This window comes from Somniosus microcephalus, chromosome 2 (assembly GCF_052327205.1).
Source record: "Somniosus microcephalus isolate GS21.2 chromosome 2, FLI_Smic_1.0, whole genome shotgun sequence".
Taxonomy (NCBI): Eukaryota; Metazoa; Chordata; class Chondrichthyes; order Squaliformes; family Somniosidae; genus Somniosus; species Somniosus microcephalus.
In genome coordinates this window covers 100,386,630-100,407,811 of record NC_140988.1, presented here as the reverse complement: position 1 = coordinate 100,407,811, position 21,182 = coordinate 100,386,630, and the positions used below count along the sequence as shown (strand labels likewise).

Here is a 21,182-nt window from a genome sequence, read left to right as displayed (position 1 = left end):
GGGAAACATTACATCAAAGAACAATGAGGTGGGGTCACAAGGGGTCAAATATTGCAGATGTTGGGGTCTGTATGAAAAACAAAAAAACAGACAAAAAACATTTTTTTTGGCTGGAAATCACAGCAGGTCCGGCCGCATCTGTGTAGAGAGAACAAGCCAATGTCGACTCGAGTCTGGATGACCCTGCATCAGGTGGGGTTACATGTAGCGTGACATGAACCCAAGATCTCGGTTAAGGCCGTCCTCATGGGTGCGGAACTTGGCTATCAGTTTCTGCTCGACGATTTTGCGTTGTCGTGTGTCTCGAAGGCCACCTTGGAGAATGCTTACCCGAAGATCGGAGGCTGAATGTCCTTGACTGCTGAAGTGTTCCCCGACTGGGAGGGAACACTCCTGCCTGGTGATTGTTGCGCGGTGTCCATTCATCCGTTGTCGCAGTGTCTGCATGGTCTCGCCGATGTACCATGCTCCGGGGCATCCTTTCCTGCAACGTATGAGGTAGACAACGTTGGCCGAGTCACATGAGTATGTACCATGTACCTGGTGGGTGGTGTCCTCACGTGTGATGATGGTATCTGTGTTGATGATCTGGCATGTCTTGCAGAGGTTGCCGTGGCAGGGTTGTGTGGTGTCGTGGTCGCTGTTCTCCTGAAAGCTGGGTAATTTGCTGCGAACGATGGTCTGTTTGAGGTTAGGCGGCTGTTTGAAAGCGAGTAGTGGAGGCGTGGGGATGGCCTTAGCGAGGTGTTCGTCGTCATCGATGACATGTTGAAGGCTGCGAAGAACATGGCGTAGTTTCTCCGCTCCGGGGAAGTACTGGACGACGAAGGGTACTCTGTTGGTTGTGTCCCGTGTTTGTCTTCTGAGGAGGTCTATGCGATTTTTCGCTGTGGCCCGTCGGAACTGTCGATCGACGAGTCGAGCGTCATATCCCGTTCTTACAAGGGCGTCTTTCAGTGTCTGTAGGTGTCCATCGCGTTCCTCCTCGTCTGAGCAGATCCTGTGTATTCGCAGGGCTTGTCCATAGGGGATGGCTTCTTTAACGTGGTTAGGGTGGAAGCTGGAGAAGTGAAGCATCGTGAGGTTGTCCGTGGGCTTGCGGTAGAGTGAAGTGCTGAGGTGTCCGTCTTTGATGGAGATTCGTGTGTCCAGGAATGAGACTGATTCTGAGGAGTAGTCCATGGTGAGTTTGATGGTGGGATGGAACTTGTTGATGTTATCGTGTAGTCTTTTCAGTGATTCTTCGCCGTGGGTCCATAGGAAGAAAATGTCGTCGATGTATCTGGTGTATAGCGTTGGTTGGAGATCCTGTGCAGCGAAGAAGTCTTGCTCGAACTTGTGCATGAAGATGTTTGCGTATTGGGGTGCGAATTTGGTCCCCATGGCTGTTCCGTGTGTTTGGGTAAAGAACTGGTTGTCGAAGGTGAAGACATTGTGGTCAAGGATGAAACGGATGAGTTGTAGGATGGCGTCTGGAGATTGGCTGTTGTTGGTGTTGAGTACTGAGGCTGTCGCAGCGATGCCGTCATCGTGGGGGATACTGGTGTAGAGTGCCGAGACGTCCATCGTGGCGAGGAGTGTTCCTGGTTCAACTGGTCCGTGGGTGCTGAGCTTCTGTAAGAAGTCTGTAGTGTCGCGACAGAAGCTGGGGGTTCCCTGTACGATGGGTTTCAGGATGCCCTCGACATATCCAGAGAGGTTCTCACACAGGGTGACAACACAAAGCCAACACACCTGGACGTCCTATCGCATCAGGCAACGGAACCCTGTGTGAGAACCTCTCTGGATATGTCGAGGGCATCCTGAAACCCATCGTACAGGGAACCCCCAGCTTCTGTCGCGACACTACAGACTTCTTACAGAAGCTCAGCACCCACGGACCAGTTGAACCAGGAACACTCCTCGCCACGATGGACGTCTCGGCACTCTACACCAGTATCCCCCACGATGACGGCATCGCTGCGACAGCCTCAGTACTCAACACCAACAACAGCCAATCTCCAGACGCCATCCTACAACTCATCCGTTTCATCCTTGACCACAATGTCTTCACCTTCGACAACCAGTTCTTTACCCAAACACACGGAACAGCCATGGGGACCAAATTCGCACCCCAATACGCAAACATCTTCATGCACAAGTTCGAGCAAGACTTCTTCGCTGCACAGGATCTCCAACCAACGCTATACACCAGATACATCGACGACATTTTCTTCCTATGGACCCACGGCGAAGAATCACTGAAAAGACTACACGATAACATCAACAAGTTCCATCCCACCATCAAACTCACCATGGACTACTCCTCAGAATCAGTCTCATTCCTGGACACACGAATCTCCATCAAAGACGGACACCTCAGCACTTCACTCTACCGCAAGCCCACGGACAACCTCACGATGCTTCACTTCTCCAGCTTCCACCCTAACCACGTTAAAGAAGCCATCCCCTATGGACAAGCCCTGCGAATACACAGGATCTGCTCAGACGAGGAGGAACGCGATGGACACCTACAGACACTGAAAGACGCCCTTGTAAGAACGGGATATGACGCTCGACTCGTCGATCGACAGTTCCGACGGGCCACAGCGAAAAATCGCATAGACCTCCTCAGAAGACAAACACGGGACACAACCAACAGAGTACCCTTCGTCGTCCAGTACTTCCCCGGAGCGGAGAAACTACGCCATGTTCTTCGCAGCCTTCAACATGTCATCGATGACGACGAACACCTCGCTAAGGCCATCCCCACGCCTCCACTACTCGCTTTCAAACAGCCGCCTAACCTCAAACAGACCATCGTTCGCAGCAAATTACCCAGCTTTCAGGAGAACAGCGACCACGACACCACACAACCCTGCCACGGCAACCTCTGCAAGACATGCCAGATCATCAACACAGATACCATCATCACACGTGAGGACACCACCCACCAGGTACATGGTACATACTCATGTGACTCGGCCAACGTTGTCTACCTCATACGTTGCAGGAAAGGATGCCCCGGAGCATGGTACATCGGCGAGACCATGCAGACACTGTGACAACGGATGAATGGACACCGCGCAACAATCACCAGGCAGGAGTGTTCCCTCCCAGTCGGGGAACACTTCAGCAGTCAAGGACATTCAGCCTCCGATCTTCGGGTAAGCATTCTCCAAGGTGGCCTTCGAGACACACGACAACGCAAAATCGTCGAGCAGAAACTGATAGCCAAGTTCCGCACCCATGAGGACGGCCTTAACCGAGATCTTGGGTTCATGTCACGCTACATGTAACCCCACCTGATGCAGGGTCATCCAGACTCGAGTCGACATTGGCTTGTTCTCTCTACACAGATGCGGCCGGACCTGCTGTGATTTCCAGCCAAAAAAAATGTTTTTTGTCTTTTTTTGTTTTTCATACAGACCCCAGCATCTGCAATATTTGACCCCTTGTGACCCCACCTCATTGTTCTTTGATGTAATGTTTCCCTGACTGACCTGTTTGGACACCATTCACACCTTTGACTGCTGTGATTATCTCTCTGCCGAGGTGTGATAAATGGCAGTTGGAAAGGTTACCTGTAAACATCTGACATGATTCTCTGACTATATAAGCTGTGTCTTTATGCATTTCTCCACTTCACCTGAAGAAGGAGCAGCGCTCCGAAAGCTTGTGATTTCAAATAAAGCTGTTGGACTATAACCTGGTGTCGTGTGACTTCTTACATTTGTCCACCCCAGTCCAACTCCGGCATCTCCACACCATCATCTACAAAGGAAGTAAAATAGTTATCCCAAAGAGTCTGAGAAAAGAGATGCTAAAAAGGATCCATGGAGGACATCTGGGAATCAAAGTGTAAGAAAAGAGCACGAGAGGTGATGTACTGGCCACGAATCAACCAAGATGTGACAAATGAGGTGTCAAACTGCACAATATGCCTGAAATATCGAGCAAGCAATCCGGTAGAACCACTAAAGCCACACCCAGCGCCAGACAGACCTTACCAGAAGGTAGGCGCTGACCTATTCGTATGTCAAGGGAAGGACTATCTTGTAGTCACAGACTATTACTCCCTGTATCCAGAGGTTTGTAGACTGTTCACCACCACTGCAGATGCTGTGATAACATGTATGAAAGCCATATTCTCCAGACATGGCGTGGCAAGCGAGGTCTTCACAGACAACGGACCCCAGTTTTACAATGCAAGTTTCCGACACTTTGCCAAAGAGTGGGACTTTGTCCACACAACGTCAAGTCCTCACTTTCCACAGTCCAATGGACTAGTGGAAAAATCGGTCCAGACAGTGAAAAGACTGATGTACAAGGCAAAAGACAGTGGAACTGACTTCTACCAGAGCATGCTTGTATACCGCACAACGCCGCTCGAGTGTGGTATGTCACCAGCCCAACTCCTTATGGGACGTCTGCTAAGGTCAAACCTACCCATCCCGGAGAACCTCCTGAAAACAAAAGAGGGGGAGAAAGTGAGGAAGTTCAAAGAACAACAGAAAGAAAAGCAAAAGTACTACTATGACAGAGGAACACAAAACCTACCTGAACTCCACACTGGTGACCAAGTAAGGTTCAAAGACAAAACAAACATATGGACTCAGAAGGGAATTGTCCTGAGTGAAGTTCAACCAAGATCATACACCATTCAGACAGATGAGGGTGCTGTTCTGCGAAGAAATTGTCAGGATCTTCTCATGGGACCAGCCACAGCAAGTCAAAAGACTGATACTGTTGAACAACCTGATCACACAGCAGGTCAAAAGACTGATACTGTTGAACAACCTGATCACACAGCTGAGAAATCATCATCTGAGGCAACAACTCAGATTCAAGGACAACCAATAAGAAAATCCTCAAGACACGTGAAGCCTCCTGAGAGACTCATTGAGCAAATTTAAGGACTCTTGTTATAGAAGGAAGTAATGTTATCTTATTCTTTCTTCAAGTTCTAGTGTAATTACATATTTCATGTGAACACACAAATCAAGGTTAAAAAACCTTGATCATGATAATGATAATGTAAGTTCATTAAGTGTTACAGTTAAAATGCAGAGTAATACAAAGAAAACATGTTGTTAGATAAAAGTAAAATACTTTTGTTTTAAGAAATGGAGATGTAATGATATCAGCAAATAGTGATGGTATTTGCCTGTTTGATTATTTATGCCTTACCAGCATATTTGCCTGATTGATTATTTATGCCTGACCAGCAGAGGGCATGTGAGAGACAAGCAGTTTAGTTTTGGTTTCGTTTTAGCTGGATCTCTAAGATGGTGTCTCCTGTAATGCTGTTAACTGAGTTGAACATACTTTAGATAAAAAGTCATTCTCTTTCATGAATGTGTCGTCATTGAACCCACATACAAATCAATACAGGAACCCTGCCTTATCTTCTCCTGACTAACCCAGGGAGTTGCAGCCAATTGTAGCTCCCCACTACTGTCCCTGCTGAGAACAGCTAATTCAGCAAAAAGTGGAAATTGAAGTGCAACTCTTCTTCGTCTGTATGGTTTGGTTACTAACTGGATAAACTCACTGAGCTATCAGGAGAACATATTTTATCAACTTTATCATATTTCTTGTAAATTGAATTAGAAATCAAATCTTGTATCAGTCTGGAATAAAGGATTTCTTGCTTCTACTATTTGTCTGTGGTTATCCAGCTGATTACCAATTAATAACTAAAGTGCGTTACTGCACGCAAGTAAGGGTGCCATCTCATGGTGCAGTTTGTTATTTCACATAAGGGAAATTGACCAAGATTGTGATTGAATTAACTAATGAAACACCTTGTTTGGATTCCATCTGCATGTATTTAAACTTTCTTAAGTCTTCTAATTAATTGTATATCTGCAATCTGGAATAGGTATATTTGCCAAGTCCTTTAAAACGCACAAAACTGGGAAAGGTTTTTTAAACTAAACATAGATGCCAAAATCTTGTGTGTAGTTTTTCGTCAACTGTCTTCGCTCCAAAATAATAATATTCTCTCTTTCACCAGGCTTTTCTATATTGCCACAGACAATGTTTCAAGCACCTAGTTATGATTGTATCTCTGCAGCACTGTTGTACGAGTATCTTGAGCATCGTTTTTGGGCTGTGTCAACTGAGCAGAACATTACTCAGGCAGTACCTTGGGGGAAAGAAACATAACATTTATGGAAGGAGCATTTTATGGTTTATTAATTAAAGGGAATATAACTAGAATATAGATTAAGGCACTTTTTAAATAAGTGTGTGCAAAATAGGCTGAAAGAAGTTGTTTCTCTGCCGTTTACTGCATCACATCCCTCTACCAAGTTTGCTAGCAGGAATAATAAAATGGATTGTATTCAGATGTTAACTGTGTACAGCCTTAATATGTACCATGTGCACACTAGTTAAAAAAAGAACAATTCATCAATTTTATTTATCTTTTTGGTTAATGGGACAATTGACTACACGTTTCACCCTTAGGCTACAACACATAAATTTAAAATGCTGCGATTAATGCTAAGAATCTAGGATTCATTGCTGTGACCTACAGATTCATTTGAATCTTGTACTGTGTTAAATTGTACATAAAGTGATTGTGATGTCACGTGTAAATCATGACTTTGTTTTAAGTAGATAACCTTTATAATTATTTCTTTTGTCATCTACAAACACTGGATGTAAAACATTTTAAACGTGCGCATCAGGAAAAAAATGAGCTCCTGATATAACACTTTGTTCTATTTAAATTGATTTTTTTTAAGTTTACACATTCCCCTAGTGCTTTTTTAACTCCTAATCTTTTCCCCGCCCTCCTTGCGTTTTCTCCAATTGTAGTGGGTTACTAAGCTCACATCTTTTGCCAGCTGGGACAGCAAGATGACCTGAGTATGAATTTTTCGCTCAGCTGTGACAAAGTATGAGTTTAAGTGGAATAAGTCAGCCTGTCTTTTCTTCCTTTAACCGTCCCCCCACACTTAAGGTGGTCCTCTGTTCAGTGGTCCAAATGAGAGCTAAAACAACTGCCCAGTCCAGGGCAAGCAAGTGAGTATGGCTGGCAGTCCTGGGACTCAAATTCCTCCAGTTCTCATTGAGAATCAAGTGCTTAATTTCTACTGTTTCTAGATTTCCCCAGGTTTGAAAACAATGCATTAATTTTTATAGATTCATAAAATCTATATAGGCTTATGTTTTATGCTGTTGCATTAAGCTACAAAATGAACTTTGCCCCATTAAAGTTTTTGTGCCAATGTAAACACATTGAGCATTTGTGTCATTAGGGAGGGAGGAAGTGAGCAGTTGTAGCTTTTCTGTCATTTCTTTAACTGGTTTCTGTTACATTGTAGGATGGCTGACACACTGCAGGGTGTTTCCTGTGGGGTGGGGGAATGTACACCCAAGGTTTTGTGCATTAAGATTTTAGTTTTTAATGGGAACAAAGATCTGGGAGATAAAATTCCTGCCTTCACTAGTTGGCCTGGGTATTAAGCGGGAAAACCTGCTTTGTACTCGCACTTTTTTTCTGCCAAAGTTTGTGAAGACAGGAATTTTGCCCCCATTTCTTGGTAGTTGCCTGTTGTGCGTTTTATCAGCTCATAAAATCAGAGCAGGAGCAGGATATATCAAAGCAAGGAAAGATTTCTATCATATGTCTTTACATTAAAGTTGCTGAATTTGGGAAGGGAGCCAAAATTTTCAGTCTGGACATGTCTCATATGACTTGTGTGGCTACAGTTCTGAATTCTTTTCTCGTGCATATTAATTCAAAAGACTTTGCTTTTCTGTCCATACCCTAATCTCATTCTTTTTGACATTGATTTTTAAAAGAACTGCTAATTCTCAGATCAAAAAGAACCATAGTAAAAAAAAAAAAAAATTACCAGACAAATGTTAGAATGCTCCTTAATTACAGGACCACTTCAAGTAGAAATAACTCTGTAATGTGAGAACTCCTGGTGCTGTGGATGCCACCCTATTTAGATTGCAGGACAGATTCCACAGTACTGACAGCAGCAACAACAACAACTTGCATTTATATAGCACCTCTAATGTAGCAGAACGTCCCAAGATGCTTAACAGCAGTATTATAAGACAAAAAATTTGACACCAAGCGACATAAGGAGAAATTAGGGCAATTAAGGTAGGTTTTAAGGAGCGTCTTAAAGGAGGAAAGAGAGGCGGAGAGGTTTAGGGAGGGAATTCCAGAGCTTTGGGCCTAGGCAACAGAAGGCACGGCCACCAGTAGTTGAGTGATTATAATCAGGGATGCTTGAGGGCAGAGTTAGAGGAGTGCAGATATCTGGGCGGGGGGGGGGGGCTGGAGGAGATTACAGAGGTAGGGACGGGTGAGGCCATGGAGGGATTTGAAAACAAGGATGAGAATTTTGAATTCGAGGCAATGTAGGTCAGTAAGCACAGAGGAGATGGGTGAACGGGACTTGGTGCGAGTTAGGATACGAGCAGCCGAGTTTTGGATGACCTCAAGTTTACGTAGGGTAGAACATGTGGAGCCAGCCAAGAATGTGTTGGAATAGTCAAGTCTAGAGGTAACAAAAGCATGGATGAGGGTTTCAGCAGGAGATGAGCTGAGGCAGGGCGGAGACGGGCAATGTTACGGAGGTGGAAATAGGCAGCCTTAGTTATGCCGCGGATATATGGTCGGAAGCTCATTTCAGGGTCAAATATGACACCAAGGTTGCGAACAGTGTAGTTCTGCCTCAGACAGATGTTAGGGAGAGGGATGGAGTCAGTGGCGAGGGAACGGAGTTTGTGGCGGGGACCAACAACAACAAGCAATTAACTGCGCACGTACTGTCATGCAAATTGTTTAAAACTATGGATTACAACTTACTTTTTGCCCACAGACTCGAGCTGTGGGTAGACTGAGCTCTCGACCTGTGTGTCTAGACTGAGCTCTCGACCTGTGTGCGTAGACTGAGCTCTCGACCTGTGTGTCTAGACTGAGCTCTCGACCTGTGTGCGTAGACTGAGCTCTCGGCCTGTGTGTCTAGACTGAGCTCTCGACCTGTGTTTAGACTGAGCTCTCGACCTGTGTGTGTCTAGACTGAGCTCTCGACCTGTGTGTGTCTAGACTGAGCTCTCGACCCGTGTGTCTAGACTGAGCTCGCGACCTGTGTGTGTAGACTGAGCTCTCGACTTGTGTGTCTAGACTGAGCTCTCGACCTGTGTGTCTAGACTGAGCTCCCGACCTGTGTGTCTAGACTGAGCTCTCGACCTGTGTGTCTAGACTGAGCTCTCGACCCGTGTGTCTAGACTGAGCTCGCGACCTGTGTGTCTAGACTGAGCTCTCGACCTGTGTGTCTAGACTGAGCTCTCGACCTGTGTGTGTAGACTGAGCTCTCGACCTGTGTGTAGACTGAGCTCTCGACCTGTGTGTCTAGACTGAGCTCTCGACCTGTGTGTAGACTGAGCTCTCGACCTGTGTGTGTAGACTGAGCTCTCGACCTGTGTGTCTAGACTGAGCTCTCGACCTGTGTGCAGACTGAGCTCGCGACCTGTGTGTCTAGACTGAGCTCTCGACCTGTGTGTCTAGACTGAGCTCTTACCCTGTGTGTCTAGACTGAGCTCTCGACCTGTGTGTGTCTAGACTGAGCTCTCGACCTGCATGGGTAGACTGAGCTCTCGACCTGCGTGTCTAGACTGAGCTCTCGACCTGCACGGGTAGACTGAGCTCTCGACCTGCGTGTCTAGACTGAGCTCTCGACCTGCGTGTCTAGACTGAGCTCTCGACCTGTGTGTCAAGACTGAGCTCTCGACCTGTGTGTGTAGACTGAGCTCTCGACCTGTGTGTGTCTAGACTGAGCTCTCGACCTGTGTCTAGACTGAGCTCGCGACCTGTGTGTCTAGACTGAGCTCTCCACCTGTGTGTCTAGACTGAGCTCTCGACCTGTGTGTCTAGACTGAGCTCTCGACCTGTGTGTCTAGATTGAGCTCGCGACCTGTGTGTCTAGATTGAGCTCTCGACCTGTGTGTCTAGATTGAGCTCTCGACCTGTGTGCCTAGACTGAGCTCTCGGCCTGTCGGTAGACTGAGCTCTCGACCTGTGTGTCTAGACTGAGCTCTCGACCTCTGTGTCTAGACTGAGCTCTCGACCTGTGTGTCTAGACTGAGCTCTCGGCCTGTGGGTAGACTGAGCTCTCGACCTGTGTGTCTAGACTGAGCTCTCGACCTGTGTGTGTAGACTGAGCTCTCGACCTGTCTGTCTAGACTGAGCTCTCGACCTGTGTGTCTAGACTGAGCTCTCGACCTGTGTGGGTCTAGACTGAGCTCTCGACCTGTGTGGGTCTAGACTGAGCTCTCGACCTGTGTGTCTAGACTGAGCTCTCGACCTGTGTGTCTAGACTGAACTCTCGACCTCTGTGTCTAGACTGAGCTCTCGACCTGTGTGTCTAGACTGAGCTCTCGACCTGTGTGTGTCTAGACTGAGCCCTCGACCTGCGTGGGTCTAGACTGAGCTCTTGACCTGTGTGTGTCTAGACTGAGCTCTCGACCTCTCTGTAGACTGAGCTCTCGACCTGTGTGTCTAGACTGAGCTCTCGACCTGTGTCTAGCCTGAGCTCTCGACCTGTGTGTAAAATGATCTCTCGACCTGTGTGTAGACCGAGCTCTCGACCTGTGTGTGTAGACTGAGCTCTCGACCTGTGTGTCTAGACTGAGCTCTCGACCTGTGTGTCTAGACTGAGCTCTCGACCTGTGTGTGTAGACTGAGCTCTCGACCTGTGTGTAGACTGAGCTCGCGACCTGTGTGTCTAGACTGAGCTCTCGACCTGTGTGTCTAGACTGAGCTCTCGACCTGTGTGTCTAGACTGAGCTCTCGACCGAGCTCTCGACCTGTGGGTAGACTGAGCTCCCGACCTGTGTCTAGATTGAGCTCTCGACCTGTGTGTCTAGACTGAGCTCTCGACCTGTGTGTCTAGACTGAGCTCTCGACCTGTGTGTCTAGACTGAGCTCTCGACCTGTGCGTGTAGACTGAGCTCTCGACCTGTGTGTAGACTGAGCTCTCGACCTGTGTGTCTAGACTGAGCTCTCGACCTGTGTGCCTAGACTGAGCTCTCGACCTGTGTGTCTAGACTGAGCTCTCAAACTGTGTCTAGACTGAGCTCTTGACCTGTGTCTAGACTGAGCTCTCGACCTGTGTCTAGACTGAGCTCTTGACCTGTGTGTAGACTGAGCTCTCGACCTGTGTCTAGATTGAGCTCTCGACCTGTGTGTGTAGACTGAGCTCTCGACCTGTGTGTGTAGACTGAGCTCTCGACCTGTGTGTGTAGACTGAGCTCTCGACCTGTGCGTCTAGACTGAGCTCTCGACCTGTGTGTCTAGACTGAGCTCTCGACCTGTGTGTGTAGACTGAGCTCTTGACCTGTGTGTAGACTGAGCTCTCGACCTGTGTGTCTAGACTGAGCTCTCGACCTGTGTGTCTAGACTGAGCTCTCGACCTGTGCGTCTAGACTGAGCTCTCGACCTGCACAGGTAGACTGAGTTCTCGACCTGCTCATGGCCAGGAGAAGCTGGTGCCGACAGTGCTGTTGCTGCTGCCTGCAGTGGAGTCCAGGCAAGCTACCTCGTGAAGAGGTACTGCTCCTCTTGAGGTGGCCGCTCCACCTCTTTTACTGTATAGCGGTGTTGCCAAACTTAATGCCGCCATCAGAGGAATGCTGTAATGTAAAGTGGCCATAAATCAAGGCTATTGGAGGGGAAATTGATCAAGTACATCTTGGGTACCAAGAAGCTAAAGGCTAGTGTGAAATTTTTGAGTTTTCTCTTAACTTATTTTATTATTAGATGAAGGGAAAACTTCATTGTTGTGGAATTTTTGGGGTGTGGCAATCATTTTTTAATAATTAGTTTCAAATGTTATTTTAATTATGAGAGGCTAAAATTTCAATGCATTTAAATTTTTAGAATAGGCTTGAGTGAAGGCAAATGGAGAGAGAGAGATCTTTCAGCATGAGAGGGTTGCCCTATGATGAGAGATTGTGTGCCTATATTCTCTGGAGTTTAGAAGAATGAGAGGTGATCTCATTGAAACATACAAGATTCTGAAGGGGATTGACAGGGTAGATGCTGAGAGGTTGTTTCCCCTGGCTGGAGCGTCTAGAACTAGGGGGCATAGTCTCAGGATAAGGGGTTGGCCATTTGAGACTGAGATGAGGTGGAATTTCTTCACTCAGGGTTGTGAATTTTTGGAATTCTCTACCCCAGAGGGCTGTGCATGCTGAGTCTTTGAGACAGATAGATTTTTGGACTCTAGGGGAATCAAGGGATATGGAGATTGGGCGGGAAAGTGGAGTTGAGTTTGATGATCAGCCATGATCTTATTGAATGGCGGAGCAGGCTCGAGGGGCCGTATGGCCTACTCCTGCTCTTATTTCTTATGTTCTTATTTTCCACTAGTCAACATTGAACATTTTGTACATGTTCTTTGTTTTTCCTTATGGAATTATGGATTTAGAAATAATCAGAAGTACTTGAACAAAATGCTTTCACCAATTTAAAACAGGCACAAAAAGTATCATTGTGCTATTTTGATCTCTAATACAATAGATCAGGTGTACCTTAATATAGAATTGAAATATTAAAAGCCACTAAGATTATCCTATTTTTGTACATCTCTGCATCAAAATAGTAATTGGTTTTGGATCTAATTTACTAAAGTTAAATTACTCTGAGCTCTCTATATCCTAAGTAGTAGTAATATAATCTTGAGATCAGAAGTGTTTCATTTTAAGTATTTTTACCCTCCCTTCAATACATAATTTGTTACAAAATAGTCATATGCAAGCCATATATGTCATATTAGTTACAATTTATTGTTGTTAATTGGCAATATAATGGGTCTATTGCTTTCGAAGCAAATAATGCCTCAAAGAAGAAATTAGATTTATATTGCGCCTTTCACGACCTCCGGAAGCCCCAAAGCGCTCTATAACCAACTAAGTACTTTTAAAGTGTAATCACTATTGTAATGTAGGAAACGTGGCAGCCAATTTGCACAGAGTAAGATCCCGCAATGAGATAATGACCAGACTTTTTTAAAGTGATGGTTGAGGATTAAATTTTGGCCAGGGTGCAGGAGGACTCCCCTGCTTTTCTTTGTAGAGTGCCCTGGGATCTTTTATATCCACCTGAGAGGGTTGACGAGGCCTCGGTTTAATGTCTCATCCGAAAGACGGCACCTCCGACAGTGCAGCACTCCCTCAGTACTGCACTGAAGTGTCAGCCTGGATTATGTGCTCAGGTCTCTGGAGTGGGGCTTGCTTCTGAGTTAGAAGGTTGTGGGTTTGGGAGTGCTACCACTGAGCCACAGCTGAAACCTAACATATTGGCATAGCTGGTCAATACACATTGTTTAATAAATTGCTATAGCTTAGTCTCAGTTTAAAAAATCTAACTGTTGCATGGCTGATGTAATAACATAAAAAAGTAATGGTTAATACAAGTAAAAAATAATGTGAACGGGTGGGAGAATGGGACTCTGGACAGCTCTTTCAGAGATACAAAAGCAAAATGCTGCAGATGCTGGAAATCTGAAATAAAAACAGAAAATGCTGGAAATACGCAGCAGGTCAGGCAGCATCTGTGGAGCGAGAAACGGAGTTAATGTTTTGGGTTGATGACCTTTCATCAGAACTGGAAAAAGTTAGAGATGTAACAGAATTTAAATCCCGTCGGAGAGAAGAGCAGAACCTCAAAGATAGAAAGATTTGCATTTATATAGCGCCTTTCATGACCACCGGACGTCTCAAAGCACTTTACAGCCACTAAGTACTTATGAAGTGGAGTCACTTGTTGCAATGTGGGAAACGTGGCAGCCAGTTTGCACACAGCAAGGTCCCACAAACAGCAATGTGATCATGACTAGATAATCTGTTTCTGTTATGTTGGTTGAGGGATAAATATTGACCAGGACACCGGGGATAACTCCCCTACTCTTCTTCGAAATACAGGAAACTTTGTGCTATCCGGCACCGACGGGACCGAGCTGTTGCCGTCCCATCAAAACTGCCGGACAAACCAGCGCTAATGTTGAAACATACGGAGATTTTGAGCTACGTATCTGGCAACAAACCCTGTTGCTTAACAGCTTCTAAACAGTCGGCCGTACCTTGCAAGCGTCTCTGTAGCTTAGTAATAGCTTCAGCGAGACCTTGCAGAGCCTGACTGGTGAAAAAAAAGCAACAAAAAGAAAAAAAACCTAACGAAACGGCTCCTGATTTTTGCCAGTGGCTCGAGCATTCCGGACAGTTAACCTCCGGATAAACCAAAGTTTCCTGTAGTGCCATGAGATCTTTTACGTTCAAGGTAGGCAATCCTAGAAGAGAAGTGGCAGTGAACCCCTCTGCTCCTATATTTTCACATGACAACTGTTGATGATTCTGCCATTCCCATTTACACCTCTTCTCGACCCATCTTTTGTTTCTTTACTTGTCCTATTACCACCTCCTTTTGCTTTGTACCATCATCGTTTTTGTCTGTCTCCATTTCTGGGGATAGGCTATCGACAAACATCCACTATAAGCCCACTGACTCCCACAGCTACCTGGACTACACTTCCTCCCACCCCGCTTCCTGTAAGGACTCTATTCCATTCTCCCAGTTTCTCCATCTTTGTCACATCTGCTCTGACGATGCCACCTTCCATACTAGTGCTTCCAATATGTCTTCCTTATTCCTCAACCGAGGATTCCCCTCTACCATGGTTGACATGGCCCTTGACCGTGTCCGTTCCATTTCCCGCACTTCTGCTCTCACCCCTTCCCCTCCCTCCCAGACCCATGATAGGGTTCCCCTTGTCCTCACCTTTCACCCCACCAGCCTCCACATTCAATGGATTCTTCCTCCGCCCCATTTCCACCATCTCCAGCATGATCTCCCCCCCCCCCCCCCCCAGCCCCTTCCCCTTTCAGCATTCCGAAGGGACCGCTCTCTCCGTGACACCCTGGTCTACTCCTCAATTACCCCCAACACCCCTTCCCCTTCCTACAGCACCTTGCCATGCAAGTGCAGGAGATGCAACACCTGCCCTTTTACCTCCTCCCTACCCACTGTCCAGGGCCCCAAACACTCCTTCCAGGTGAAACAGTGATTTACTTGTACTTCTTGCAATTTAGTATACTGTATTCGCTCCTCTACATTGGGGAGATCAAATGCAAAATGGATGACCGCTTTGCAGAACACCTCCGTTCTGTCCGTAAGCGTGACCTCGAGCTTCCAGTCGCCTGTCACTTTAATTCTCCACTCCCACTCTCATCTCTCTGTTTTCGGCCTCTTACACTGTCCCAATGAAGCTCAACATAAGCTCAAGGAATAGCATCTCATCTTTCGATTAAGCACTTTACAGCCTTCTGTTACCATTAAATCAAAAATCTAGGCCTTTGTCTCTGTTATCTCTCAATGAATGTGATTGCTATGAGGACTACCAAGGCTGTTATCTGACTATTACAGATGTGTTAGTAGAGACATGGACATTTGAGGCAGTTCAAGGAGTCATTTCAAGTCTTGCTACAAGTGTAAATACTATATTGAATCATCTTAAAATTATTTTCAAATCGGCAGAACATATTTATAAGTGTTAATAGAGGTTAAAAGGATTGGTAAGGGACTGCATAGCACATGACGTACGCAGGTAATAACTGTTCAGCATTTGTATATTATACTGTAAGCTGTAAATTGTGCTGTCCGCTTCAGTGTACTTATTACACACCATTTTATTCTTTTATGTATAATCATTTTAATTCTCACCATTTCAATAGATTTTATATTGCTCACTGCAGTGACAGAAAATGTGTTGGAAAGCTGTTGGAAAAATATTTTTCTAATTGGCAACTACACAGCCTCTATTTGCATTAAAATGCACTGATCATATACAGTACTATCATGAATTAAGTGAGTATGATGATTCATGGCTTGGAAATCTGTTCAAAAAAGTTATTCATTTTAAACAGGAATTGATTATTTTGATCTGTGGGTCTATCCTTTAAAAGTCACCACCAGGACTGCTTATTCGCATATTGTGTGCTGAATTTAGATTGAGCTCATCTGGGTAAGACATTCTTTTGATACATTTTTAGTAGATCCAGGTGGCAAAATTCTATTCAAAGCAAAGTAACTGAGCGCAACACTGGCCTAGTTAATGATTGGAATGTATCCCATCACTGTTGATGACTGAGTTTTGGGTGTATTGGTTGGTGTTGTCCCAAGTGGTGGTGGTGAGATTTTAGCATGTCATGTGTTCTTATTTTGTTTATTTTTGTTTATTATAACAGCATTGCTATAGTGAGTTGAAAGATTGTGTCCCAGATTACTGTGGAGCAGACTTTAGCTGTTAAGAATGTCACTTGCAGCCATTATCTGTGTTGTCATCCTAGTCATGGTGCCTGTGAAATGAAGAAAAGGCAGGGACTTAATAACTACAGCAATTTCCAAAATTGTACTATCCACGTGGACCTGCAAAGGCTGTATTTTCAAATAGTGATTCCTTGACAAACAAACTTGTAATAAAATAGCAATTCAATTGTTATGACTCAAAATCAATCAGTGGCAGCTAACCCCAAGCATTCAGCTGCACCCCAACACGTAGAAGTTTCTAATTTGATTTCAAAACTTTTTAAAAAATTAATCTAGAAGTACAATGCACTATATATGTAAAGTTATGTCAGCAGACATTTAAGTGATGACTACTGGACTCTGTGGAAGACCATTAAAATATGTTGCAGTTACATGCAGATGAACTTCTGTTTATGCAAGAACTTAAATGTCAAAATGACCCTGTTTTTACACAAGACTAACGGCTTCTGACACTGTTAAATATACAACGTGTAATGTGTTTTTTCCTGATTACAACTAGATAAACTGTGTACCAGCAGCAGTGAGAAAATACATGCGATTTATACAAAGTTAAGGATTGTACTAATAAACTTGAGTTTGATCGTTTACTTTAGCACTCTTCCTTGGCATATCTCTTGAAACAGTATGCCAGAGATTTCAGTGAAATCATATATTATATCACTTTCTTTTTGAAATGCAAAAGCTTTAAGCAATTTTACATTTCCCATTAGTTTCTGCTCCTTAACTCTACAGTGATTTTTAAAAATTCATTCTTGGGATGTGGGCGTCACTGGCAAGGCCAACATTTATTGCCCAACCTATACTCCCATTATTATATAATCAAATTGCCACAAAACCTAAAAAAAAATGTAACCGATACGAAACTTGGATAGAAATATTTGTGTCCGTTTGGTTGTGATGTGACAGCATTGTTTTTGTGTAAATGTTCAACTTTAAATGAAGTTTAAGACTGAAGCTACATTGTACAGGATTATGGGCCAAAAATTGCAGTCGGCGGTGTACCTCCGGAGTACACTGCTGACCTGCGAAAAGAATCTGCACCTACCTGATGGCGGCCCTCCTTCGTAAACTTGCTCTCTGACGCTGCGTGCTGGAGGGCAGCGTAATGGTCCACGGATCCCAGGGACGTAACCTGTGCAGAAGCATACCTGGGATCACGTGGGCCTGGTCCTCCAATCAGAAAACAGATTTCATTCATTTAAATTATTACATTACTTCATTACTACAACCTTTAAACTACATACAGATTTAGCTTTTATCATGGGAATCCAAATAATTACTCATAAATCCCACTTCTAAACAAATACTGTGCAGAAAGTTATGAAATGTAAACGTTATTTTAAAAAACCTGCTGCTTTAATATTCATTACGATTGCTTCTCATTAAAGCTTTTAATGTTCCTGGATGTCATTTAATTGGAGGACATTTTTTTCATTTTGTGTATCCCCTTACACTGTGGAAACAGGCCCTGTGCCTGTTTCCACCAGCTGTAAAATTTCCATACGTAATTGCTGGGTAGTTGGTGGGCAAATAGCCCAATTCTGCGCCAGCAATTAGGTTTTCAGTGGCGCAATGGATGGCCTTCCAACGTGTATATTGACAGACCGCAAGTTCGGGATTCAGTGTATGCAGAAATCCCAAACTTGGGGCGTATTTCCAAGGCGGTATGACGGCATACTCTGAGATTACGCCATCATACCCACCGCAAAATCCAGGCCAATGATGTTTAACTAGAGCAAGATGCAAGTGTTCAGTTATCCAGTGCAAGTAATTCTTGGAACAGAATTATAATTTTTACTTGGGGTTCACAGCTGCTTTTATGTGGGTTTAGTGGATGCTAGGGCTGCCCCAAAGTAAATTTGCTAGATTTTCCAAGGCAGACAGCTGGGAATACCAGTAAAAATAGAACTTATTGAATCCAGCAAGTATAATTTTTGGTGGTTGTTGGCTGCACGTGACCTGTGAATCAGGCGCCGGCAGCCCTAGTACGCCACAAATCCCAATATAAGAGCAGCTATTATTTAATTACTGGTTGACTGCATTGTTCATCTAGAACAGCCCATTATTAATACATTCCTCTGTTAGGCAAGTTTTTGCCTCACTCAGTGGCTTTCAGTAAGTTACAATGCATGCAACCAATCTGCTCACACCTGCTTTAGCTGAGAGGTTTGCTATTCCACTGTAGTACACTACCAGCTGCAGAGGAAGTGGGCTGGCACAGGTTGTACAAGAACGCGACAGCAGGGACACTATGAAAAAAGCTAAGTTTCTTGATAGAGATATTTTTCATTTCAAATTTATTTTTGTCCCTGTTTGATGAGATGTATAAATTATCATTGAATTATACTGTACACTTTTGAACAACTGACACTAACTCAGCAGGATTGCACGGATATGTGCTAAATATATTTTAAGCTTGGATGTAGTCAGCAGCCAATTGAACTACTTCCTTTCAGCAAGTTACCTTTTCTTCCCTTTTTTAACGACTCGTTAAAATCTCGTTATTTGAGAGATTTTTTTGGATTGAATTAACTAGATGTGGGTCCCCTCAGCAAATTGACAATAGATGATTGGTAAAGAGAGAACATAAAGTTTAATGCAAGTGTAAAAGTGATGGAATAACGAACTGGAAAGAACAGGAAATGTTTAGTATATTGTATTAACGTGAGTGCACTTCTAGCCTTGTTATTTTGGTTCCAACAATTTAGCTGCAGCAACTTAAATTAAAAAGTAAAAAATGCTGAAAGCAGACTACATCTGAAAGGTCAGAATTTCAGGTAAGATGCATCACCAGCCTATATTCTTGTAAAGGCAGGATTTTTTTTTAAAGTAACTTATCGGGGCAGCTATGTCAAATGTTTACTGGTGCCAGTCCTTACTATATCAAACGTTGCAGAATTCATGTCCTTTATATTGAACTGAACAACTTCTTGTCTTGTTTTTCAGTTGAATATGCTGCTCCACGGGCTATCCTGACAGGCCATGACTGTGAGATTAGCTGTGCTGCAGTATGTGCAGAACTCGGTCTAGTTATCAGTGGTTCAAAAGGTAGGTACAGGTGGAAGATGTTGGGTATTGAAATGTCACACTGTATTGTAAAGTGCAACTGTTTATTATTTAAGGGGTGGCGAACAAGCGCTTTGTACTTTTTTAATAACCCCTGCTTCCCATGTTGATGGAATTTTCTCATGCTTTTCAAGGATTTGGTAGGGAATAGCACATGGCATGGGAAGGGGATAGGAGACAGTGGCTGTAACAATATAAAATGAGAGGGGAAAGCATGAATGCAAGAGGAATCTATCAACCTCAAGAGGAATAATATGAGAAAACACCATGAAAGTTAGCCCAGGAGATACACAACAGAACCTCACCTTCTCGAGATGTGTCCTCTGTACTACACACCATTGCCCAACTTTGGTGGGCAGATAACCTACTTACAGGCCTTTGCCAATGACATTGTAACCACAGCCTTTTTTGGATGTGTCTTTTGTGTACTTGCTGGCTCTGTATGTTGGCCTCAGTAAGATCAGAACATCACTTAAGACTCTTAAGCTTGGAACAACATTAAAAATACACTGAGTCATCAGGCTGCGGACTTTGCACTTGAAACTTAAAGGCGCGGTGAGCAATACGATGTCATAGGTTAGTGGCATAACGATGATTCATGCCCAGAGTTCTCCATATGGTGAGTTCATGTCTCATTTATGTCAGGAGGGGGCACCAAAAGAAAACTTATGAGAAGAGACGGGAGGGAAAATTGATGGGTGAGCCACCCAAGCAACACCCATCCACCTCCTGGGTGTCAACATTAAATGTAATTAGCTAAGACCTGGGAACAGTATTGTTTGAAGAATAGGTGTGGAGGGAGAGGCAGCAACCTAAATGAGAGGGAAGAAAATGTGTATGACAGGAATGGGACCTGTAATGCAGTCAATCAGGTTTTGTATTTGGTTTCCAATGCCTTTCTTTTAAAGATGCAGATCTTCAATATACTTAGTTTGACACTATACTGTCACTGTCTTTGTATATTTAGGAACATATCACGTTTAGATTGCATTCTCAAATTAACTTACATGTTAAATAAATGCAGTTCAGTAAAGACATTGATAATTACTTTTATGAACTCACTGTAAAGCAGTAAGTTGGTGCTGTAACACGTGCATTTCTGTGGCCTGATGTGGCTAGTATCCTTAATTTTTTTCACATTGCAAATTCTGATCTGGCTCATGCAATTGCGGGGAGGTACTGTCACCAAGATGTAGCGACACACATTGATAAGGCCATAAAGCATGAAAACAAAATACTGGGTTTCATTTCTAGGGGAACAGAATACAAAAGCAGTAAGGTAATGTTAAATTTATATAGAATCATAGAATGGTTACAGCACAGTAGGAGACCAATAGGCCTGTCAAGCCCATGCCAGCTCTCTGCAAGAGCACTGCAGCTAGTCCCAATCCCCCGCCCTTACTCCGTAGCCCTGCAAAAAAATTTCCTTCAGGTACTTATCTAATTCCCTTTTGAAAGCCACGATTGAATCTGCCTCCACCAACCTTTCCGGCAGTGCATTACAGATCATAACCACTCGCTGCGTAAAAAAAAGTTTTTCCTCATGTCGCCTTTGGATCTTTTGCCAATCACCTTAAATCTGTGTCCTCTGGTTCTCAACCCTTCTGCCAATGGGAACAGTTTCTCTCTATCTACTCTGTCCAGACCCCTCATGATTTTGAACACCTCTATCAAATCTCCTCTCAATCTTCTCTGCTCTAAGGAGAACAACCCCAGCCACTCCAGTCTATCCACGATTAAGTCCCTCATCCCTGGAACCATTCTTGTGAATCTTTTC

At 44.3% G+C, this 21,182-nt stretch overlaps 1 protein-coding gene across 2 annotated transcripts in view; it reads left to right on the top strand.

Annotated features, from left to right (window-relative positions):
- lrba (LPS-responsive vesicle trafficking, beach and anchor containing) overlaps positions 1-21,182 on the top strand; it is a 991,104-nt gene that overhangs the window by 952,402 nt on the left and 17,520 nt on the right. For both annotated transcript variants that reach the window (XM_086011652.1, XM_086011642.1), the window contains exon 53: positions 19,286-19,387. In XM_086011652.1, the coding sequence (XP_085867778.1) occupies positions 19,286-19,387 (102 nt within the window). The remainder of the gene's footprint in view (positions 1-19,285; positions 19,388-21,182) is intronic.